At 42.4% G+C, this 25684-nt stretch overlaps 1 protein-coding gene and 1 non-coding gene across 5 annotated transcripts in view; one reads left to right on the top strand and one right to left on the bottom strand.

The window, feature by feature from the left end:
• GABRA5 (gamma-aminobutyric acid type A receptor subunit alpha5) overlaps positions 1–25684 on the top strand; it is a 74655-nt gene that overhangs the window by 14562 nt on the left and 34409 nt on the right. For all 4 annotated transcript variants that reach the window (XM_008269750.5, XM_008269749.5, XM_089309250.1 and 1 more), the window contains exons 5-6: positions 2368–2435; positions 2531–2751. In XM_008269750.5, the coding sequence (XP_008267972.1) occupies positions 2368–2435; positions 2531–2751 (289 nt within the window). The remainder of the gene's footprint in view (positions 1–2367; positions 2436–2530; positions 2752–25684) is intronic.
• Positions 23191–23296, bottom strand: LOC127483883 (U6 spliceosomal RNA). The gene has a single exon (XR_007910675.2). It is a non-coding gene; the product is annotated as a U6 spliceosomal RNA (small nuclear RNA).

The following is a 25684-nucleotide window of genomic DNA, read 5'->3' on the forward strand; positions in this document are numbered from 1 at the left end:
GATCTTGCATCTTTTTCATCATTTCCAGTTAGGAGAAGCTGGGGCATGTGGTCTCCCTACAGTATCCATGCAAACTCCCTTCTTAACATCTATTCTGGTTACCTTGGGGTGTTATGAAAGCTGAGATTCTCTTATGTTAAATAATGTAAGATCAACCTCATACTCTTGAAGCTGTGGAAGTCCTTTTCGGAAATCCACTATTCAATGCAATTGTTCTTTACATATATACGGGGTTCAAGTTTAATATTTTGCTATAGTCTTAAGAGTATTCACAGTTGTCTCTGCTTATCCACAGGGGATGCATTCCAAGACCCCCAACAGATGTCCGAAACCACAGATAGCACTGAATCCTATATATACTATATTTTTTCTTATACAAACATAGTTATGATAAGGTTTAATTTACCAAGTAGGCAAATAAGGGATCAACAACAGTATAAAATAATTATAACAATTTACTATAACAAAGGTGATTTAAGATGTATGAGTTTTTATTTCTGGACTTTTCTATGTAATATTTTGGGACTGAAGTTCACTACACACAAACTATGAGCAACTAAAACTACTGAAAGTGCAGCCACATATAAGGGGGGACTACTAGGCTTAGGCTCGATGAAAAGCAGTTAAAAGAATGTGATGATAGACTGGGTTTCCAAGGCACAACTAGCACAGTGGGTTTTTTTTTTTTAAGATTTATTTATTTATTTGAAAGTCAGAGTTACACAGAGAGAGAAGGAGAGGCAGAGAGAGAGAGAGAAAGGTCTCCATACACTGGTTCACTCCCCAACTGGCTGCAATGGCCAGAGCTGCGCCGATCAGAAGCCAGGAGCCAGGAGCTGCTTCTGGGTCTCCCATATGGGTGTAGGGGCCCAAGGACTGGGCCGTCCTCTGCTGCTTTCTCGGGCCATAGCAGACAGCTGGATCACAAGTGCAGCAGCTGGGACTCGAACCAGCACCCATATGGAATGCTGGCATCGCAGGCAGCAGCTTTACCTGCTACGCCACAGAGCCAGCCCCCACAGTGTTGTTTTGTGCTGAGAAGGGTGTGCAGTTGCTGTCACCTATTTAGAGGTGGTGCATTTGAACTTGCTTCATTGGGTGAAGTAGAGACTCTCTGGAGAGTATATTCTGGGAGGAAGTTTAACAACTCTCTAGTCTTTCTATTTTTAACAGATTCATTTGAAGCACAAGTTGCCATCTTATGCATCTCTGGCACAAAAAGTCTATACAGGCTCCTCTGCAACATCTAGCTTTGCCCTCTGAGTTATGTCCCCAGGCCTGTGCATCCAGCAGAGCAGTGCCTTTGAACACACCCAAAGGGTCAAACCATCTAGCGATCCACTACATTGCCCTTGCAGTTCCTGCTGTATTCTCTCATTCACGCTGCTTTGCAAAGAGGGAAGATACAACAGACAGCCAAGTGGGCGTGCTGCTGGGGGGGCAGTCACCAAACACACCCAGCCTCACACAAACACCTGTGCACATGCAGATGCACACAAGGCACACACAGATGATCACTGTGCATTGAGGTGCTGGAAGAGAAAAACCAGGGGTGATCTGAGTCAATGATGATAGATAGCATCCATCTGTCTGGGATCATTTAATGTAGACTGTAGTGCACTCTGAATGTGGTTCCTGCTCATGACCACAGAAGGTTACAGAGCCCATGTGGTGGCCAAAAAACAAATATCCCTGCAATGATTGGTCATTTTTATCACTTCATATATTTTCACTGAAATAGTAGTCTCCCAAGATAAGAACTGCTAACAGTTCAAATGCCCTAGAAGAAGTGAGTGTTCCTTCTCAATCCATCACCATCTCACGAGGCAATGTGGGCACTTGCTCCCTCATTCTCTCCCGGAGTCCCCCCATTGCCTCCAGGTTTGGAGATCCCTGCCCAGCTGTTGGTGAAGCCAGCATTCACTGGGATTCTTTGGGAGGGCAGAGTTACGCAAGGGGAGGGGAGGGTGCAGCTGGCATCATTGCTCCAGGCTTACAGAGGACAAAACTGAAGCTCAGGTATTTGTGACACCACCCAAGGCCCCTTGGCCAAAACTCAGCTTCTGGCTGTTCAACTCCTCCCCGTGGGGCAGAAGCACAGAGAGAGCCAAACCACCTCTTTTACTTTTTTGGTTTTTTTCCTGCATCTGATTTTATTTCATGTTAGAGTTCCTGGCAACTTGGTTTCATTTGGCATCTGTAAGTCCTCCGTATGTGCCAAATACACGATATGAAAGCTCCCAATTGGCAAAGACTGAGATTGGTTACTAGACTGAGAACATCGACACCATGTGCCGGAGGCGCACTCAGAGTCGTGCGCGCTGAGTAACCTGTATGTGTGTACGTGTGTGTGTGTGTGTTTTTCAGAGCGGATCACCCAGGTGAGGACTGACATCTATGTCACCAGCTTCGGCCCGGTGTCCGACACGGAAATGGTAGGTCTAGGCGGAGCCCCCACAGATCCTTCTAAATATACACCGCCAAGGGCCTCTTCCACACCGATCTCACCTGCTGCCTTTCTTTGCCTTAGGAATATACCATAGATGTGTTTTTCCGACAAAGCTGGAAAGATGAAAGGCTTCGGTTTAAAGGGCCCATGCAGCGCCTCCCACTCAACAATCTTCTTGCCAGCAAAATCTGGACCCCAGACACGTTCTTCCACAACGGGAAGAAGTCCATTGCGCACAACATGACCACGCCCAACAAGCTGCTGCGCCTGGAGGACGACGGCACGCTGCTCTACACGATGCGGTGAGCGGGCCGGCACGCGGGTGGGGCTGCCCCGGGGTGCAGCGTGCGCTCAGAAGCGGGACAGGTGTGCCCTGCCACCCGCGTTTCTGAGAATGACTTTGAGGACGGCGCTGTGTGTATTTGCTCGTGGGCATTCTTTCCCTAGGCTGCTGCTAAGTCTATAGCCTTTCTTACTCTTGCTGATTTGGCTCAGGCTCAAAAGCATCTTTGGAACAGTGACCCAGATAATGTAAGATAGAAAAAAATCTGTCTGACAAAAATTTTATTCAAGTGTCTGAGGAGTCTCCTCTTGGGTTGTGACCTTTTGAAACTTTAAAAGCCCTTTTCTCATGGGTTTGGATAACATTGCAAAGCAGTAGCTAAAGTTTAGTCTTTTCTAATTTAAAATGATCATTACTCATTTTTTTGTGTCCTGAATTATTTATTGTCCTTGAGTAAATCAATAAATTGACCGATGAGAAAGAATCCTTTACAGCTTTTCCAAGTTTCATGGTGGGCCTAGGTAGATTTCAGAACATATTTTAAAATTAAGCATACCCACTTGTGTAGGTATTTTTGGGATTTCTCTGTCTTCATAGAGTTTTTCACAATACACTTTATTAAAGAAGTAATCATAGCAGAAAATAATATTGACAGTCATCCTGAGAGGCTGTTCCCTAACCTATGTTCTGAGAAGTACTTTGACACCGCTTTTTCAACCCCATTTGACAACAGTGTGACTTTGCTTGGGAAAATCCAATAAGGAGATCTGCTGAGTGAGCCTGTGACACAGACCTTGTCATTTCCTTCGGTTCCTCATACTTTGCTTTTTCCTTACACTGAAATTAAACATAGACAAAGACATGGGTTCGTAGACATGTCAATGGGTTGTGAACATCAGTGTCCTTCGACAGTGACTTTTCAAAGCAGACAGATATATTGCAGTAGTATGTGTATGTCAGTAGCATGCATATGTCATATCTCGAGGGTTGGGAGTAAGTCCTTAGCCATCCTCCATTAGAAAGGGAAGGGTGTAGAAAGAAACCAAGGCAACATCAGCTGGATAAGCGGAAGGTAGGTATGGAAACAGAGTCTCAGGCCTTGGAGAGTGCTAGGGCATCCTCACAGGGTAGGGGTGAATGATTGGATGTGGCTATTGTGGGGGTAACTGTGCTCTGTTCAGGAAATAAAAATACCCCATTGCCACCAGGTTCTTGTCCTTGGTCCTCATCACTGAGCTTCTGTGGATAAGTCCAAAGCCTAAGAGATATATTAGCCAACATGCAGCTCCAGAAGACAGCCTAGAAGACAACCAGATGCTACTGTCAGGTGCACTGTTTTCAAAAACGGGCAGTGAGTTAGTGAGGGAGTTAGAAGTGGTCAGAGAGGGACCTCTTCTTGAGCACTGTGTAGCAGGTAGATTGCTACACATAGACCCGGGCAATCCTCAGACAGCTCTGCCAGCCAGATGCCACTATAACCACTTATACTCGTGGTGAGCCAGGCTCAGAAATGCTTGGTAATCAGCCCAGAACCACATAGCCAGTGAGGAGCAACAGGAACCTGAGCTGGGTCTGAGCCACATCCTTGTGGAATCTACCACGTTTGAGAACTGGAGGGATGCAGCCCGGGCAGACAGAGAATGGGTTTCCCTCCTTACAGGGCCCTGCCCAGAAGGAAGCCGGTGAGATCCAGAGCAGTTAGTGGCTGTTTATACAGAGGGAGTTTGCTAATGAGTTGCAAAGTTGATAACAAGTGTTCTTTTTCAGTCATATACAATATTTTCAGAGTGCAAATGGTTCCATTTCAAAGTGCTACAAATGTTAATGTCATACAGCTATAGCTATAAGACAATCACATTTTTATCTATCATTTTAACAAAGATGATGAAATGGCGACACAACTTACTGGTGAAAATCAGTACAAATTACACAGTGAGCTGTATTCTAATGTCCCTGCCCCATCAGAGAGTGTTTTGGTGGCACAGTTTTTCTGTTCAGCCCTGGGCCACTCCTTTCAACCCTTGTGAAACAAATATCACACTTTGATCCACTAATTAATTCCCTTGTTGCATTCATTTTAAGAAAATTATTAGGAACATAGACTAAGTTTCACACACAAAGGTATCTACTGTGATATTGCTTGTAAGACCAAACATTAGAAGAAATAGAAGAATGAATCATTTTGTTTTTTAATACAATTATACCTCTGATTTTTTTCAGGCTTTAGACCTAATTATAAAGGTGAAACATGAAAATATAGAACTAACTGGAGTTCATGTCATACCCTTTTAACATAAGACAGACATCTAGAAGTCTTGAAAAAGTATAGTAACTCCATGGAAGTAATATATCATACATAGACAGGATTTGCTTTATGAAAAATATTTACCATTCTTCAGGAGTCCTTTAAAGTAGTTTTCAAGGATGCACACAATTGAGCAAGATGAAATTGTTTCCTAAGTGATTCTGTCTGCTCCCAAGATATCTAGCAAAGAGCCTGAGGTATTAACCTGAAGCTAATGAAGAACTCTTTACCACCAATGGGTTGCCCCATAGGGATCTGAAGAGATGCTCAGGATAAAGGCACAGGCATCTCCCATCTTGCCCTCCCAAAGGGGAACAATTCCAATAAGCCCATCCTAAGTTGAGAATACTGGACGTCAATACTGCACTGAATATACCTCCCCATGCATAGCCTCACTCTGCAGCACCACTCATCATAGAGCATGGTTGTTTCCCCATCAATACCACAGGACTGATGGGGAGCTCAGCTCACTCTCACAGCCCAACACCCTGACAGAGGATGGCATCACATTTTTTTAGCCCAAGGAAAGCTCAAATTTCACAATTTGAGGTCAGATTTCTACTGAGTATTGCTTTCACACCATCATAGAGTCAAGCCCCAGTAAGCCAGAGGCCTTCGGTAGGTAACCATTAATTTGAGGGCAGTCTTTCAGCAGAATAATCCGTTTCACAGAACCCTACCTAGTTATGCTTCACATGTTGGGCTGGTGGCCGGATCACCTCTGAGGGCGCATCAGCCAAGCCAGGCCTTCCTTGGCACGGCTGGAGAGCTAAGGAGGCGTGAACCACCGAGATGGGATTTACCCAGCTAGGGTCTGGAGAGCTGATTGTCCCCCTGTGCACCTGTGCAGCCTCCAGACACATTTTCTTTTCTAGGTAGAACCTTTGATTGTCAGTAAATCCGTAGATCCTGATTCTCTTCCATACAATCCCCCATGGCAGGAGCTGGGCACATCTCTCAGGAGCATGCGAAATCTTAAGATAGATTTTCCTTTGTAAGTCAGTCAGTTGGGAGACACTGGCTATCTTTCATCTCCCTTCTCATACTCCTTATGAAAGTGCAGACTTGTTTGAGAGTACGTGGTGAAGGCTGCCTTAGGGAATATGCCCTTGGTCCTTGGGCCCCTGGCAAGTGCAGGAAACCACAGCAGCTATGGAATGACTTACTAGAAGGCAGGCTTCTAGCACCACACAGTTGTGCCTGTCTCAGAAAACCCAGCAGCTCTTCCACCCAGAATCACCTCGCCCAAGCCTGTGTATTAGAAAGAGCAGGTATTCTAGAATGCTCACAATTTTACCATGTGGACAATGGAATACTCTGTAGCCAGTCAGACAACACCAGGCAGAGTTGTGCATCAAATGCCACTCTTCACAGACTCCTTTGCACAATGTGTGTTCCCCTGTGCTGTTTTCACTTTGAATGAGGAGGCATAGTTTTATGATTGGAAATCACTACATTGAGTTGAGGTATGATGGGCTTTGGAGTTAGGCTGACTTAATCTTAGTCCTGAGTCCTTAGTCACCTTACTTTAATCTTTTAGAAACATATTGTCATGCTTTGTTTTGTGTCTGGTTTTTTTCTTGTTATTTTTTTCTGCTGCATCTGAGACTTCGTGATTTTGAATTCTTATTAAATGCACATATTCCACATTTGGCCACGTAGAGGCAGCATAGTCACATTTCTGTTCTGCAACTGGCTGGCAGCATCCGTTACAGCATAATACGTAATTTAACAGAAGGAAATTAGATATTATACAAGTTTGATTTGATGTCAGTACATTTGATATTAATTATACATACATGGAATATTTTTTACTAGAAATGGTTGTGTGTGTATACATGCACAAGTATGTATTTATCTATGCATACACTACCAGTGACTAGTTAAAAACTTCCTTCATAACATGTGAATTAAGGTAAATCTTATAATAGCAAGAACCAACGGTTATTTAAAAATTTATTAAAAAGGAAAATTTCTAAGTATGGTGTGCAGTTGTCATGTCATCAAATGTTGTTCTGAAACTCCATGGTATTACCACCTTCCATTCCATGAATAATTCTGTCTTTATATGGTCTGTAACAGAAAATCAGGTCTCCAGTTTCTTTCTTCTGTGATAATTAACATTGTGGTACAAGACCACAAATGTATCTTTTGTATGAATTCCAGGAACTGGACAAAAGATAACAAAAGATAAGCTCTTGATACATATATTCAAATGTTTCTCTAGAAAAACTGTACTGACTTCACTACCACCAACAATGAGTGTGGAGATTGCCTCTGTTACTTCCTCTCTAGCATTTTCCATGTAAAATAAACCATCTGCTTATTTTGTTCAGTGAGATATAATTAGCATCCAGTCTATATTTTTAATGTGTAACAATTTCCCATCTCATGATTTTTTACTAACTTCAGCTCTGCTCCTTCCCTTTGGAAAGCAAGTTGCCAGGACTCCCTTGTGACTGACTTAGTCTAGAATGGCCCTCATTCTCAGCGCTGGAGACTTGGAGCCTGCCCTGCCTACTATGGCTCTTCTCTGTCCGCCCTCACTGAGCTCCCTAAGGCATAAGCCCACACCTCCTACCTTTCCCCAGTCACTGGAGATCAAGACTTCTCCCTTAAGCCTCTCCCTCTGCTCTCTGCCAGCCTTCCATCTCCTGTTCAGCTCCATCTCCTCAGAGCTTTGTAGCAACCTAAGTTGATCTCTGTCAGAGTCTTTAATGAACCCTGTCTAATTTCTCGTTAACATCCTCTGTGCCCTTTCAAGTGTGTTAGGAAAAGGACTGAGGGTTGAATATGTATCCTGTGTAATTCTGTGTACAGGCAGCTCTTACTCTGTATCTATGGGTTCCACACCTGTGAATTCAATCAAATTTGAATGAGAATGCTTGAAAAAAATCAGACCTGAACAAAACATGCACAGACTTTTTGTCATTATTTTCTAAAGAATATAGTATTATAATTATTTACATATCATTTGCATTAGAGTATATACTCGTACATTGTTAGTATTATAGGGATTATTGAAGCATACAGGAAGATGTGGTTAGGATGTATGCAGATATTCTGCCATTTTGTATAAGGGACTTGGGCATCCATGGAGTTGGGTATCTTTGGGGATCCTGGTCAATCCCTCATTGCTACCTAGGGACTACTGTACACATAATCCCAGTATCTGGGATTCCTCTTCTTAAGTGAGGCTGTCTCAGTACTCAGACTTCAGTTTGGGAAACTTATAAGGGAATTCAGAATATTTCTCTTTTACAAGCTTACTCAGTGGTTCAATTTCCACCAGTTTTATAAAGATTCAAGTTTATGGCTGACTAAAAAATTGTACTTGCAGGCCACAGTTGAGGGCATTTTGACATATATTCCTTGCGTGTTTGGTTTGCACACAAGACCACAATTACTCTGGACCTGTTGGTGAAGTCATTGTTCCAGTCACTGCAGTTGGCTCAGTCTAGGTGGTTTGTACCTTGGGGCACTGGGCACACAACTGACAAAGTCCTCCTCATCCTTGGCAAGTGGATCCTCTGTGGCACACTTTTGCTTTTTTGGGTCCTGGTGCCAAAAAAATTGTGGGCACTCTTGGTTCTAGTGAGAGACAAGACTGGCTGGGCTCCCCAGCCCAACTAGGAACTTGGTAGAGAAAGTCACCTGTACAGTAAAGGCCACATCTTCCACAGGGTTCCCAGGGGTCTCTGGTGACCTCTTAAGAGAGATGAGGGGCGGGAAGCATTAGATGGAAAGCCCTGGGAAGCTTCTGTCTGGAGTCTCAGCTCCAGGACTGCAGCCTGAACCTCACAGAGAAAAGGCCCAGGTACTCAAAAAACCATTTGAGCTCTCTGTTAATTGATATACAACAATGTATGTGGCCTTTGTTAACCTGCCAAGTGCCTCCAAAATATAAACTCATTTAATCTACAGAATACAAAGAATTGGGAACTGTCATTATCCCCATTCATGGTGGGGCAAATGAAGCAGGTGGCAGTGAATGAATCCATCAATAAAGGCCAGGAGCCTGTGCTTATTTTAACAGGATACCAACGTATAGGCAACAAAACAGTAAGTAAACTGAGCTAAACATAATCTCCAGTAGGTGGTGCCATGCCTCCTTACATTTAAGGGGAAATGGGTCACAGCATCAAGAATGTCGGGTCTAAATGCTGGTTTCACTGAGACCAGTGTCAGAATCTACGATGGACCTGAAGTTGCTCACAGCCAGCCTGCACTTGCCACCAAGGCACGGGGACCCCAGAGTGCTGAGGCAATAACAAAGGGATACCAAGAATGTCCTCCCTCCTGATGTCAACTAAGCATGTGGTTTTGTTTATTAGGACCAAATTGATCATCTCAGGCATACTCTTTATGCATGTGTTAAGTTTGGGGTACCCCATAATTACCAGCCAAATACTGAGTACTAGAAAATTTGGAGGAGTCATTGTCTCACAAAAATATGGCCAAGGCAGTGACAATTTGTGTATTCTCCTGGAAATATTTTGGGCATTTTCCAAATGCTCTAGGAGGAGGAAGAAAGAGCAGAGTCCTGTACATGTGAAATGTTTCATGAATGGCTTGGAATCCTAAACCGTTTTTGTCCTTTTCCTACTGTGTGATACAGTAGCCACTGGCTAAATAAAATTAGCAATTAATACAATTCCTAAATAGTACAATTAGCATTTCAGTTCTGCAGGTGTAAGAGCCATATTACAAGTGTTGCAAAGCCTGCTGTGAATAGTGGCGTCCCTCTTGGACCGTACAGGTGTAGGACGTCGAGGCCATCACAGAAAACCCCACTGGATATCCAAGAATCAGGAAGAGTTCCTAGGAGTCCTGCTTTCCCATGTTGGCTGTGGTCATAATTGCATACATGCCACCTAGACTAAGGTGTGTCCTCTGTGACACAAATGAAGGCATGAAGGGTCACAGTCAGAGGACTCTGGGAATCCTCAGACTTCAAAGATGTTTTAACATATATTAAGAAAGGTTAACGTTTTTATGCTCTGGTCTTTTGCTGAAAGTGAGTTTTCAAAAGCATTTCAGAAGTATAACTGATCAAATAAACCAAAAATATTTCAATAGCCACCTAACATGAAAAATATACACATTGCTAACCTAATTCTTATTGTTGACTTTCCCCCGTAATTCAATCTAACTTTTTTCTGCAGTGCTCCAGACAATAATAAGATCAATAAATGCACACTTTTAAATGTAACCAAAGGGACTGTTATTGTCTGTTGGCATTAAAATAGAGGAGAGAAGGAGGATGGGATGGATCCCTTTGGGCTGGGAGAGGATGGGAAAGGCGTCTCTGAGTAAGTGATGTGGTGGGAATGATGCTACAGCATTGCTGGGTAAGAGGAGGTGTGCATGGTGTCCAGAGCTCACAGTTTTACAGAGATGAACAAAGCTGATGTAGAGAGTGCAGTGCATCCCAGGACCGTGGGAGCCTCTAAAGGGACTGGGGGAGGACTCTGTTGCCTTGTGGAAGACACGGCTTTGGGGGATCAGCTTTCCAAGGGTAATCCAGGGTTTGGAGGTGATGTCACCTCCAGGCAAGCGATAAAGGCAGAAACCATGGAAATGGGATGAAATCACCAAATCTACAACATTTTGGAGAAGGTCTGACAGACCCTGCTGATGGACTTGACGTAGATGATGGATAGGAGGTGTCAACAATAAGACAGGTCTGTCTTGCAAAGCTGGTGTTGTTCCAGAAATAATGGCTTGAAGGAACATGATTCAAGGGAATACATGAATGGAAACACTTGAAGCAAACCAGGGCTTTCTTGAGAAAATCACAGAAATGTTGAATTTTGCTTTAAACATGATGCACTGTGCAGTCCCTGAGATGACTAAAGGAAGATCCCCGGCACTGAGAAAGTAATCCAGTGGGATATTTTATGCTTGACACTCAGCCAAAGAGTGCGTGGCTACCCTACTCTAGCTGGCCTGCAGAGACTGAGCCATGGGCAGCAGGCATTCCAGGCCCTGCCTGTGCCCACATGACAGAGTGGCAGGTGGGAGCCGTTCCTGGCAGGACTAGAAGTGCGTGTACTGTACCAGTGCACCTGTATCACTTTGCCGTAGCACAAGGCACAAGGCTATGTTCTGCGCTGTATCAAGGATTTCAAATACCTCTAAAGGACATCACTCTTCCTCCCTCCCTGTGCTCTGATTTTTTGGTAGATGACTGGGCTTGTGGAAGTACTGTATTGAGAATGTCGGGGCTAGCATAATAGCTGATTGTGAGTGCATGTGGTGTGGGGGGGCTGTTGGGAGTGGTGGGTAGGTGGGTGTGTGGAAGTGAATGTTTGCAGTGTGTGTTTATAATTGCACAAGTATTGTGTGTATGTATGTGTGGTAAGGGGATAGGCTTTAATCTCCTGTCTAAAGCACACTATTTAATGGAGGAGGCAGGTGAGACAAGCAATCTGTTTGGGCTAATCTCTTCGCAAATTAACTTAAAGAAATAAGCAGTGAGAGCCGGCAGTGCATGGCTGCCTGTGGCCTCCGGCAGCCCTTCCTCTTGCACACTGCCTCCACCCATTTCAAGCTATGTTGAAGAGGCATGTGTGGAAAATCAGCCATAGAAATGACAGCTTGCACATAAAATCCCAGAGGGGGAGGCAGATGTATTTGGGAAGAGCACAGCAGCTAAGGAAGAATTGGGGCTGGTGGGGACAGCGGGGGAGTTGACACCAGTGACATCTGCACCACGGCTTGGGGGGAGAGATGATGAGGGGCGGAATCACTAGAGCACTGTCAACACAAGCCAGCAAGTGCAAAAGCAAAGATGTAGGAGTCAGGATGAGGTTCCTGAGCTTGACCGGGTGGGAGGAGAGAGGCCAAGGGGTAGCAAGACCTAAAAGTGGACAACAGCCAAGTCTGAGGATGCTTGTGCTTGTATTAGAGCTAATTGGTTTCAGTTGAGGCTCTAGGGAAATTTTAGGCCTTTCTTAACTTCCCTCCTAGGCTAGATAATTCTCCATACATGCCCCACTCCTGCTCAAAAGTCTGTGAAGATGCTACCACAGCTCCCTTTTGTAAGTGACAACCTAGCAAGATCAGATGCCAAAGCAAAGTGGCCACATGAAGAAGTCTTGCTGCAGACAGTACAGGGCAGGACCTGTGGCCATGGACCCCCAAGCACAGCAGCCAAGCATTCACTTGGAACAAAATCAGAAAAAAAGGTCACCTGTGAGGGCTCTAGGTGCCTATCTAACTGCTACACTTCTCCCTGAATGCTTTTGCTGCTGCTTCTTATTCTTTTTTTTTTTTTTTTGAAGATTTTTTTTTTTATTTGAAAAAGATATCTTCATCCACTGGTTCACTCTCAAAATGGCTGCAACAGCAGGGCTGGGCCAGGCTGAAGCCAGGAGCCTGAAGCCTCTTCCAGGTTTCCCACATGAGTGCAAGGACCCAAGCACATGGGCCATCCTCCACTGCTTTTCTCAGGCCAAAAGCAGAGAGCTGTTTTGGAAGTGGAGCAGCTAGGGCTCCAATGGGTGTCCACATGGGATTTCAGCATCGTAGGCAGTGACTTAACATGCTACACCACAATGCCAGCCCTGCTTGTACTTCTAAGGAGAGACTAGCAAAATGTCCACAATGTAAACTCTGCCTCCAGGAGAACCAGATGTTCATGCTGGTTCTTCCACCTCACAGCCAACATCATCACATCCTTCTCGTGGTAGGATTTTGACAGTCTCTGCAGGCATCCTACTGATTTGATGGGGTCCTCATGAGACGATACTGGTAAAGCTGCTAGTGCCATCCCTAGGACACCTGCTGCAGGAGGTGTTGCCCTGTGCATCCCTATCCCCAATACACACAACAGGTAATTCTATCATAGCTGCAGACTGTTGAACTTTCTTTATCTCCTGTGTGAAAGTTGGCCCAACCTGGTCAAGGAGGTTTTCCTGGCAAATCCAATTTCCCCTTGGGTTCCCTCCATCTGAATCTCCTGCCCAGTGTCATTCTTGGTTGCATAAAGCTGTGTGTTCCTGGAATCATTCCTTCCCCTCTCTTTAGGCAGGGTGCTAACCCTATGATTCATAGCTGTTAGAGGTGTGTTATGTGCTGTCCCACAGGAGGTTGGCCATATTTTGCCATATTCATAGATGACTGAACTGAAATTTGGACCCTTTCCAATTGCCTGGACACAGAGGCATGGCTGGGCCAACAGAACAGTGGGTTTCTCCAAGGTTTTCTTTCCAAGTCTTAGTTACTTGGGTTTCTGAAAATCCATGTATTTGCCTGCATCCAATTTCTGTCTCTTTACAGGTGTGCATAAAAATATACTCTGATCCTAATTTACTCCTCTGTGGTCCTGAGACCCTAGTGACCAGTGGGATACCTCCTCGTGCACATCCTGCTGAGATCTGAAACTCAGATTTCTCACGTAGCTGTTTGCCTGGTTCTTCTTACTGTCTTCATAGCTTCATCTTTCCATAGAATATCAAATAGTTGGAATCATATAGAAGGTAGTCTTTTAGAATTGCTTCTTTACTTAGTATTATGCATTTAAATTTTCTCCATACCTTTTCATGGCTTCTAAAGGTTATCTTTTTAGCACTGGATACTATTCCATTGAGTGAATGTAATAATTAATTCATTCACCTTTGGAAAGACATTTTGATTGCTTCCAAGTTTGTGATTATAAATAAAGCTACTAAAATCTTTCATGGGGAGGTTAGTGGTATAAACATGGATTTTCAGTTCTATTGATTAAATATCACAGGGCAAGGTTGCTGTGTCATATAAGAATTCAGTTTTGTAAAGGTATCTTCCAAAGTGACTACCGTTTTGCATTCACACCAGCAATTAGTGAGAATTCCCATTGCCCCATGTCCTGTCTAGCATTTGGTATTGTCAGTGTTCTGGATTTGGGCCACTCTAGTAGATGTGACCTCATTGTTGTTGTAATTTCTGTATCCCTGATGACATATGATGTGGGACATCCTATACTTGTTTGCTATGTCTATATTTTCTCTGATGAGGTTTTTAAAAATGTCTGTGTGTTCCACTTTGAATTAATTGTTGTCAACTGTGTAAAGTGTGTGTTTGGATTCATCTGTGTGCTTGTGGATGCCCGTTTGTTCCAGCACCATTTATTGAAAAGACTGTCGTCTTTCCTTCAGTGTATTGCTTTGGCTCTTGTGTCAAATATCAGTTGACTGTATTTTTGTAGGTCTGTTTATGGACTCTGCTCTCTCCCGTTCACCTATTTGTCTATTCTTTCAGATGTTTTACAGTGTCTTGATTATGGTAGAATTATAATAAGTATTGATGTTGAGTAGCGTCAGTCATCCAACTTTTTTGTTCCTCAGTGTTGTACTGACCAGTCTTCCCTCTTTGTATAAACCTTAGAATCACTCTGTTCATATACACAGATAACTTACTGACATTTTGAATCAGATGCCTTTGAATTTGTAGATACAGGTGGGAAGAACTGATGTCTTGACAATACTGAGTTTTCCTAAGTGTGAACATGAACATTCTTGCTATTTGTTTCTTAGATTTCTTTCATCCAAGTTTTCTCATTTTCCTCATATTTTTGTTAGATTTATACTTAGATATTTCACTGTAGAACGCTAATGTAAATCATGTTATGTCTTTAATTTAAAATTCCAGGGGTGAGCATTTAACATAGCAGTTAAAAATGCCTCTTTGAGCATCCACGATCAGCACCAGAGTGCCCAGGTTTGGATTACAGCTCCACTCTCAATACCAGCTTCCTGCTAATGCACACCCTGGGAGGTAGGAGGTGATGGCTTAAGTGGTTGGACCCCTGCTACCCATGTGGGAGACCCAAACTGAACTCTTGCCTCTGGGCTTGAGCCTGGCCCAACCCTAGATACTTCTCTCTTTCTCCTTCTCCCCCTGCCTCCTACTCAAGCTTTCAAATTTAAAAAGGTTAAAATTTTACTTCTTCATTGCTGGCATATAAAATGTGCTTGAATTTTGTCCATTAACTTTGTTCCCAGCAAATTTGCTTGTTAGTTCCAGGATTTTATTTTATTGTTGTTGATGCTTTTTGGATTTTTACATGGACAATCATATCATCTGTGCCCAGGAGCAATTTTATTTATTTCTTTCTAACTTTGATATTCCTTTTCTTGCTTATTCCATTGACTAGAACTTCTAGGAAGATGTTGAAAAAGTGTTGATAGGAGACACTCTTGCATTGGTCCTGATCTTAGTGTGAAAGCTTCAAATTCCTCACTGTGAGGTATGATGTTAGCTGTAGGTTTCTATAAATATTTTTATCAAGTGGATGAAATTTTCTTGTATTCCTAGTTCATTGTAAGTTTTTATTATGAATGGCTGTTGAATTTTGTGCAGTTTTTATATGTGTTTATTGATATGATCTTGTGATTGTTTTTTTCTTTACCTATTGATAAGATTGATTATATTAATTCAGTCTCGAATGCTTCAGTGGCTGATTCTCTGGAATTTTTTTTATTCTTCATTTTGAAGGATGATTGTTGCTGGAAATAGAATTCTTGGTAGATAGTTTCTATTTTTCCTAGCACATTTAACATTTTATACTATTTCTTCTATTTCTTCTTCTATGGTTTCTGATGAACACCAGTCACTAATCTTATTTAGGATCCCTGTATATGATGGTAAAAACAGCTTGGAAGAGTTCCTTCCTGTTCAGTATTTTGGAACAGTTGGAAAAGTATTGGAGTTAGTTCCTATTTAAATGTTCTGAAGAAGTCAGTAGTAAAGCTATCAGGTCCTGGATGTTTTCTTGATGAAAGAATTTTTATTTCCATTACTGCTTATTATGGATCTGTTTAGATTTCATATATCATCTTTATTTAATCTTTGTAGATTGTATGTACCCAAGTTATCCATTTCTATGAGGTTTTCCAGTTTGTTAAGTTTCTTATGAACCTTTGTATTTCATTGGTGTGGATGGTAATGTCTCCTTTGTCATGTCAAATTTTGAGGGTTTTTTCCTTTTTTTTTTTTTTTTGTTAGTCTGGCTGTTTGTCTTTTTTGCTTATATTCTCAAAAAAAAACACAACTTTTTTAAAGATTTATTTTATTTATTTGGGTGCATGAGCCCAAGCACTTCAGCCATCTTCTGCTGCTTTCCTAGGCCATTACTGGGGAGCTGGATCAGAAGTGGAACAGCGGGGACTCAAACCAACACCCATAAGGGATGCTGGCATTGCAGGCAGCGGCTTAACTATGCCAACCCTGGCCCCATACTTTATCTATTAAGGAGGTTATTTCTGGTTGTGTAGATACACATGAAAAATTAAACAAAGTATTTCCAGTACTATATCAGTCAGTACAATGCATTTATGAGAGGCATGAGTGTTTTAAAACAAAAGCCAAGACATACCATATTAATATAGATTGATAAAGTTATCTTTTTTTTGGATAAGAAATATGGTAACTTTCCAACTTAAATACAAATTGTTGACATCTTCTTTCCCATGACTAAAGGAGAATGAGAAACCTAATAAATAGTGCAAGACTTGGAGCAATATTTAGCCCACGTAATTCTGGTAGTTGGTCTCTCATGTATCACTATTTTACTCAAGCATAAATAATGAATCAGTTAGCCTTAAAATTGCTTACAAACTCTGTAACTCAAGCTTCAATTAAGTTGTAGAATTTGGGCACATTTCTTTAGAAAAATTGAAAAAAATTCATTTATTTATTTGAAAGGTACAAAAAAAAAAAAAGAGAGAGAGAGAGAGAGATTTTCCATGTACTGGTTCATTCCCCCAAATACCTGCAAACAGCTGGGGCTGCGCTAGACTGAAGCCAGGGGACAGAAATTCCATCCAGGTCTCCCATGTGGGTCACAGGGACCTAAGAACTTGGGCCATCCAGCTGCCTCCCAGGGTGCATATTAGCAGGAAGGTGAAATCAAAGCAGAACCAGGATTTTAACCTAGTCCAATATGGGATATTGGACTCTGAGGCAGTCTTAAATACTGCCCCAAATATTTGCCCCATTGATCCATTTGTAACAAGAATACAGGCATTATGTATCTCAATAAAAGACTTTTAAAAAAATACAGAACTGTATACTTGTATAAATTTAAACATACATCATTTTAACATAATCATATTTGGAACACCTTAAAATTTTAGATAACAAGCTAAGTTCTGTTTTCTTAAAAGGATACTCTTCGCTGAATTTAATTCCATTGTGTTTAAAATAGGTCATGGTACTCTTTATTCGTCTAGCTCTGTATTGCTTACTCCCCATTGCCTCACCTCAACAGGCTCTGCCAGGCTTGGAGTCTCATCTTTTCTTTATTAGAAGCAAAACCTCTGCTTTGCTTCAGAAGGGGGCCAGGATTAATGCCAAAGAAAAGTTCCCTTAAGGGGTTGGCTCACCAGGACAAGAACAGTGCAGCCCCTGAAAGAAAGGAGGCCTGTAATTCTGGTCAAGATCAAGTACAATGAATCCACAAGGGGATTCACTGGACAAGGGTCACATCATGGGACCGGAGCATGCATCACAGGCAGCAGAAAGATGGGGGACTGCTAAGCCAGCAATCACTTGTGGGTTCCAGCATTCACTGTTCCTCAATTAATGATGTTTATATTTTAAAAGCTCACATTTTTTTTTCATTTTCAATTATCTTTATATAGAGAAGATCAATTTAGTATATATTAAGTAAAGATTTCAACAGTTTGCACCCACACAGAAACATAAAGTGTAAAGTACTATTTGAGTACTAGTTATAGCATTAATTCACATTGTACAACACATTAAGGACAAAGATCCTACATGGGGAGTAAGTGCATAGTGACTCCTGTTGTTGACTTAACAATTGACAATCTTGTTTATAGCGTCAGAAATCACCCTGGGCTCTTGTCATGAGTTGTCAAGGTTATGGAAGCCTTTTGAGTTCGCCAACTTCGACCTTATTTAGACAAGGTCATAGTCAAAGTGGAAGCTTTCTCCTCCCTTCAGAGAAAGGTTAAAAGCTCACATTTTTATATAGTTGGTTGAGCTTTAGCGTTCATTTTCCTTCAAAATATTATTATAAATTATAGCTAGGTTCCCAGTAAAATTAGCAATGGTACATGATAGGCATGGTACATCATGTTAGTGTTCATTTGTAAGAGAGCAAATGCATTCCTCTGTGCTTTAACAAACAAGTTTGGGTTTTCTTCTTGAGTGGAAGAGTACAAGGGAGAAAGCTCCTGTCAATCAGGGTTTGGGAATCAGGCAGAGCTCGTAGGAAAGTTCCTCCAGGACAAACAGAGCTATCTGCACAAGGTGGCTTCACAAAGCTCATGAAAAATGTTCACTACATTTGAATTCCATCATTCTATGAGCTTTCTGAAGCCCATTCCCCCATATTCCAAGTACTCATGACATTAAATACACACACATCAAACATGTACAGTCACCCCTTGGGGCCCTAGAGCATTGTCTCCAGGACCCACATGGAAACCAAATCCTTGGATGCTCAAGTCCCTTATATAATGGGGTTTAGTTTGTGAATCTATGAGTAACCTACACACCTCATCTCATATATTTTAAATCATCTTTAGATTACTTATACCTACTACAATGTAAATGCTTGGTAAACAGTTGCTATACTTTTCTGTTTAGGGAATAATGACACACACAAAAATTATACATGCTCAGTACAGATATCATGCTTTTCCTGAATATCTTTGACTCATGTTTGACTGAATCCATGGATGCAGAACCCATGAGTCTAGAGGGCTGACTGTGTCTATGTCTGTTATAATCCTTTGGAACTGAAATTGCAAATAAACTGCTCTTCTTTTACCACTCTTAAAGTGAGTCAAATCTAGGAAATAAAAATATGTAATCCTGACCTGAACTTCCTTTCGAAGACCCCCACCCTAAGCACAAAAGTCCTCCTGGTGCATGCTGGGAATCTACAGTTTCATCATCTCTGTGGATGTGACTCAGACACAGACCAAAGAGAATGCTCCAGCATCGTTCCTACTGGAGTGTTGAATTAGCCCTGCACGGCCTTACAGCTGCGTGAATGATCCAACGGCATCATTGTGAGGCTGCAGTACAGAAGCCTGGTGCCTTTGGTAATGCCAGAGAAGCAGTGCCAATCAGCTGCATCTACAGATCCAGGAGGGTTTCAGATGGGGACAGCGCTGATGACTACAAAGTCATCTAAATTAAGCATTAGTGTGCTCTTTTCGAGGACTCATAGGGGTGGGGTAATATCCCGACCATAAACCTTATTTTAATATCAATCATAAGACACTATATTAACATTAGATTTCAAGAGTTCCTAAATAATTTTTACGTATTGCCTGAGAGTCACGGGTGGCCTTATTATGGGGAGGTCATGTTCCATGTGTGCAGCTCAGTAACTGAGCAGGTCAGGACACCTCATACGAGAGGACTATTTCATCATGCAGGCCTGGACCTTCATTGCATTGTGAGATATACATAAGTTGGTTAATGTTACCAAATTTCTTTTCCAACTTTGTGGAAATATTTTTTAATGTACATGAATGAGCAGGCATTGTGGCACAGTGGATTAAACTGCCACTTGGCTTTCCTACATCCCCTATTTGAGTCCTGGTTCAAGTCTCAGCTATTTTACTTCCAATTTGTCTCCCTGCTAACACACCTGAGATGACAATAGATGATGATCCAAGTAATTGGACCCCTGTCACCCACATGGGAAACCCTGATGGAGATCCTGGCTCCTGGCTTCTGCCTGGCCCAGACCCAGCTGTTGTGGCCACTTGGAAAATTACCCAGCACATGAAAGATCTCCTTCTCTCTTTCTGCCTTTCAAATAAATAAGTGTTTTTTTTTAAGATTTATTTCATTTATTTGAAAGGCATAATTACAGAGAGAGAAAGGGAGAGATTGAGAGATCCTCCATCTCTGGTTCACTCACTAAATGGCCACAACTCCTGGGACTGGGCCAGGCCAAAGTCAAGAGAGAGGAGTTTCATCTGGGTCCCAAGGATTTGGTCCACGCTCCACTGCTTTCCCAGGCACAGTAGCAGGGAGCTGGTTAGGAAGTACATCACTTGGTACTTGGTGCCCATATGAAATGCCACCTTCAGTGCCAGCTTAACCCATTCACCACAATGCTGGCCCTTCTTTTTAAAATGTAAAAATAAAATATACAAGTGAAGCTACTCAAACCAATTACAGCAGCTCATTTGATTAGTGCCATCATTACTGTTTTATTTGTGGACACGGCTCTATTAGTTTACTACCGATGTTGTAACAAATTAGCACAGACTTAGTGGCTTTTCAAAATAAATTTATCATCTCACAGCTGTGGACACCAGACATCTGAAATGGGTAAAATCAGCCGTTGATGGGATTGTATGCCCTCTAGGAGAGCCGTGTTTTTTCCATGTTATGGGAGCTGCCTGTATTTTCTGCTCATAACCTGACATCATTCCCACCTCTGCTTCAAGCATCACATTTCATTCCCTGACTCTGATCCTCCTGTTTCTCTTTTATGAACTCCAGGTCATCTTAACATAATCTTAACATAATCTCATCTGAACCTTAACATAATCTCATCTGAAAAGTCCTTTTTGCTATGCAGACTAATATATTTACAAATACTAAGGAGTAGGACATCTTGGTGGGGGACATTTTGCCCACAACAGTGTGCATTTTGGATCTCCCCAAATTGATGCCATCCCACATGCAAAAATCCATTTATCCCATCACAGTAGCCTCAAAAACCCAACCCATTACAGCATCAAATCAAGATACAAATATCTCAACTAAATCTTATCAACTCAGAAGTTCCATATCTCATCATCTGAATCATGAATCAGCTGTGGGTGAGGATCTCGGGAGGATTTGTCCTGTGGTGCAGTTCTGCTCCTTCTGTGAATTTATGAGACTCAAGAAACAAATTACATGGCCCCTAAATATGATGGTGGCACAGGCATAGGATAACAGTAACAAATATTCCCATTTGAAATGGGAGAAAATGGCAGGAAAAAAGGAAGCATCACTCCCAATAAAGTTCTAAATCCTGCACGTAAACAATAGGTTTCAAGGTCCAGGAGCAATTGTCTGTGATTTGAAGCTCTGCCCTCTGGATCCAGGGCTCTGACCTCGCACTTGCCTTTTCCATAAAGGGGTGGCTATGTGTTTGCAGCTGAGTAATTGTTCCAACCCATTTTTGCCTGTAGAATGTTGGGAGTCTGGCAGCCTTCCTTTATTTGACCTCTCTGTCCCTTCCAGGATAACCTAGCAATGTTTCTGCTGGTATCAAATTCTCAAGAATCTTGTGGCATTTTTTTTTTTTTTTTTTTAGTCAGAGAAGGGAGTTCCCTAAAAGCAGCTGAGCTTCAGCATGTAGAGCCTCAGAGACATTCATCTGGTTCCACCACCCATTTCGCACTTGGGCCAACCAAGGTGCTGAGAAGATACCAATTCCCTCTTGTCTCCTTGTTCCTGCTCTACAGCCCCTTTGCAGAAGTGGAGTTGGAAGTGGATGGAGTGGGTCCCACTGGGGAAGAATCCAGGCAGGCCATGTCCTGGTGTGAGCAGTGCTGGCTGAGACCTCCCCACATTGGGACCTATTCTTGCCAGGCTATTTCTTGCCAGAAAAGGGGGCTAGGACCCACACGTAGGCCAAAGGACATCTTTGGGGTGCTGGAGATTGAGAGAAGGACATGTCGAATGGCTTGCATTTGGGATCTGTAGTCAGTTCTCCTTCTCCCAGGCCAGTTCCCTTTCTCTGGCCCTTCCTTCCATCTCTAACCCTACTTTCCCCCTAAGGTTTTAGGGATTGAGGGACCAAAAGGTAGAGGCAGCCTCTGGAGATTAGATCTGCACACCTCACACCCTGCACACTGCAGCCAGCCCCACTCACAGCAAGGCACACTTGGGATGTACAACACTTGCATGGCACCTGGGGGTTGACAGGGGAGGGGCAGGGGATGGGGTGGAGAGAGGACTGTAGAGACCAATTCCTGGACCCACTTGTAGCCTGCTGGGGACACAAGGGAGGTACCAGTTACAAGCTGCTATATAAGGCTCCATGTAGAGGGCCTTCAGGGACAGCTGGAGCTGGCAGAGGGCATGAGTGCCCTACGCTCACTGCCCAGAAGAGCACAACCACCATTGCACCTGTGGGAACCCTGCAGCCAGGCCCCTACACTGCTGAGAGGCTGGGCCTATGGCCCTTAAAAGATCTTTGTTCACAAAGCACAAGGTTCCCAAGTTCCTCCTTTCTTCTTTCTGTGCTGGACCCAGGCCCTGCCTCCTCCCCTGTGATAATCTGCCCCTCTTCCTCTGAGGCCCGTGTGTATACATACCTCAAGTGGTAATTTCATCTCTGTTCCTGGCTTTGGCCATGAACTGCAGACCCAGTATCCACAAAGAGCACTTTGCGTAAGTGACCCGACTTTCCAGAGGCATTGGCCAAAGGTGTACTAACCACACCCTTGTTTTTCCTTAAGGAAGACCATGCCTCCCTAACAGCGAATCTCCTACTGCTGCAAGCCATTGCTGCAACCTGGACAGTGTGAGAATTTTTCAAATCTTCAAGTCTGGTTTCATTTTTGGCAGCCATTTTTACCTCAATCTATCTCCCCCATTTTACTATAAGCAGGAGAAAGAAAACAATCCAGAGCTTCAACACGTTGCTTTTTTTTTTGCTCCTTTTGATGTTCCAGGAGATCTCATGTTTGCTGAGAAGTGCAATGAAGAAAGCCAATGCCCTTTCTTCATTGGCTGAACAAGAGACTGAAGAAACATTCACCAAACATTTTAGGATGTTTTTGTATCCAAAATGCATTTCTGTAAACAAGTTTTTAACCACTGCTCTCAGCCTTGAAATCAAATCAGTCCTGATTTAATCAGTGTAATGTACAAGCACAGAACATCTCAGGATGCCTAGTACTTAACTCTTGAGTACAAAGGAGTCAGAGAAAGTGAACCACCCTAAGGACACAACCTTGGGTAACACTTAAACTCTTCTAGACAAAAATTCTTTATAATAGTGTTCTAGTTCACAAGGGAAAAATCAAATTCCCACTTTCTGAGGTGGGTGCCTAAAACTTCACAGCTCCAGTGTTCTCTAAGTGCAAATATCAAAATGAGAAGAGGGAAAGGTATGAAAATTAGAGAAAACTATTTGCACATACAGACTTAAAAATCTGAAAAGCAAAATAAGACAAAAATGTGGACCACTTCTTAATTTGCATATCATACTTGGGCAGGGGCCATGCTAATCTCTGTGGTGTTCCAATTTTAATATATGTGCTGGCAAAGTGTGCAGCAACACTTTGCTTTGAAATCTCATCTGAGTATTAAATTGTATCATTATATTAGTTTCCAAAGTCTTACATAATATTTACTACAAACTTGGTGGCTTAAAACTATTCAAACTCTCTTCCGTTTCAGGAAGTTGAGTCTGAACGCAGATTTTCTGGGGGTACATTCCTTCTGGAGGACCGAGGGAATAATGTGCTGTCTATTCCTAGAGTTGCAGGTCTTATATTCCTTGGCCCAGAGCTCCTATGCATGTCTTCAAAGCCAGCAGGGTAGAATTTTTACTCTCTTTTTTTCATCATATCACCTCCTCTTTTCTCTGTGTGTTTAATCTCCTTTACATCCCTCCTGTAAGGACCTCTGTGATTGCATTTAATGGCTTCCTGGTTGTGACTCCATATCAAGACCCTAAACTTAACCACAACTGCAAACACCCATTTTCCTTATCCTGATATCATTGTGGGCCATTGGTGAGTCCACTACAATGTTTCTAAGTTCTAGTTTCTACGGAATAGCAGGCACAATTCACCTAAATTTTATTTTGCAATGTAAAAGAAAGATCTTTTTTCCTATGGTTTCTGACAACATGCTCTACATTTCCTGCAGAGCCCTTATCAGCAAGGCCTTTACTGCCCATATTTTTACCAATGTCCCATTTGATGGACATGTAAGTGTTCTCTAAGGCAGTAGGTTTCCTCCACCTGCTCCTCCCTTCCTTGTCAGTTGTCACTACAGAGTTATTAATACCCATACATCTATTAACAGTGGGGCCAAGGCAATCTGGACTTTTTCTATCATGCGTTTTAAAATGCTTCCGGTCTTTACCTTCCAAACTCATGGCTTATTTTTTAGGTATTTGCTATAGCAATATACCACTTCTGGGTACTAGAATTTATTTATTTATTTATTTATTTATCTTGGTTTCCTGTTGATGCTGTAACAAATTATCACAAATGATTAGTTCAAATTACAACATATTTATTGCATTGCCTTATAGTGCTGGAGATCAGAAGTCAAAGAGTACAATCAATGGTGGTGGCATAATTTCCTTTCTTCCGGAAGCTCTAAATGACAGTTTGTTCCTTGTGTCTTCTGGTTCCTGGAGGAAAACTGCATTCCACTGGACTCCTAGCCACATCACTCTTCCTTCTGTTTCAGTCATCCCTGTCCTTATCTGAATCTGACACTCTTGCCTTGCTCATATAAGGAGCACATGAATAATCCATTATAAACCCTCCAACCTAAGCCCCTTTAATTAATCACATCTTCACAGCCCTTTTCCATGTAAGGTAACGTATTAGGGATTTTGTACATTGACATGGATGTATTTGCAATTCCATCATTTTACCTACATTCATCACATTTTCTGCTGCATGGATGTGCTATTTGTGTGTGAATGAGAAAGGCTCACATCCGAATAGAATATTGAGTAGAAATCTGGACACGTATTTTTGTAAAAAACAAAGATGTATATATTTATTTGAAAGTCCAAGCCACAAAAAGACAGACAGAGAGTGAGAGACATAGATAGAGACAGAGACAGAGCTTCAATCTTCTGGTTCACTCCCCAGATGGCTTCAGTGGCCAGGGCTTAGCCAGCAGGCGAAGCTGAGAGCTAGGAGCTTCATCAAGGTCTTCCATGTGGCTGCCACGGCCCAAACACTTGGACCATCCTTCACTGCTTTCCCAGCCCCTTAGCAAGGAGCTGGATCGGAAGTGGTGCTGCTGGGACCCAAACCAGTGCACCATATGGGCTGCCGACGTCACAGGCAGCAGCTTTACCCACTATGCCACAACTCCAGCCCCTGGAAACTTTAATTATCTCATTGTCACTTAACTCCTGATCTTGATCAAAGCTGTTGATTCCTATTTTCATACTTATCAATTATTTTTTCAGGGGATAAAATAAGCTGTTAATGTCTTTGTTTTCAAGTGGAAAGACTGTACCAGAGAAGTTAGACAGTTTCACAGAGGGCATGCAATTCGTTAGTGGCACTGCTACTCTAGAACCTTGATGTTTTAACCATTAAGAAAACTCCTCACCTGTCAGTTGCCCCTGATCAAGCAAAGAGCTCTCTGGTGAGTTCAGGTTCTTAAATCCTCAATTAGGATGATATAAATCCACATTGAAACAATGATCAGAGATAACGAAGTGCCCTTTCCTTTGCCCTGAAATTACAATGTTGTTCACCAATAGAACATCATCCTCCAGTAACTTAATGCTTGGATATCTTAACAGGAATTGAAACTAAAACAGAAAAGGGACCTTTGAAAAAAATACTGAATTCCTAATCTACCAGTAGTTTAGTGAACTTCTACCAGAGGCAAGTTCTTCAACCTTTGGAGCTTTATTTTTCTTATCTGAAACAAGAAAGTTTTGAGTCCATGACCTCTTTGG

The sequence above is a fragment of the Oryctolagus cuniculus genome, chromosome 12 (assembly GCF_051225735.1).
Source record: "Oryctolagus cuniculus isolate XC-2025 breed Fujian yellow rabbit chromosome 12, ASM5122573v1, whole genome shotgun sequence".
NCBI lineage: Eukaryota > Metazoa > Chordata > Mammalia > Lagomorpha > Leporidae > Oryctolagus > Oryctolagus cuniculus.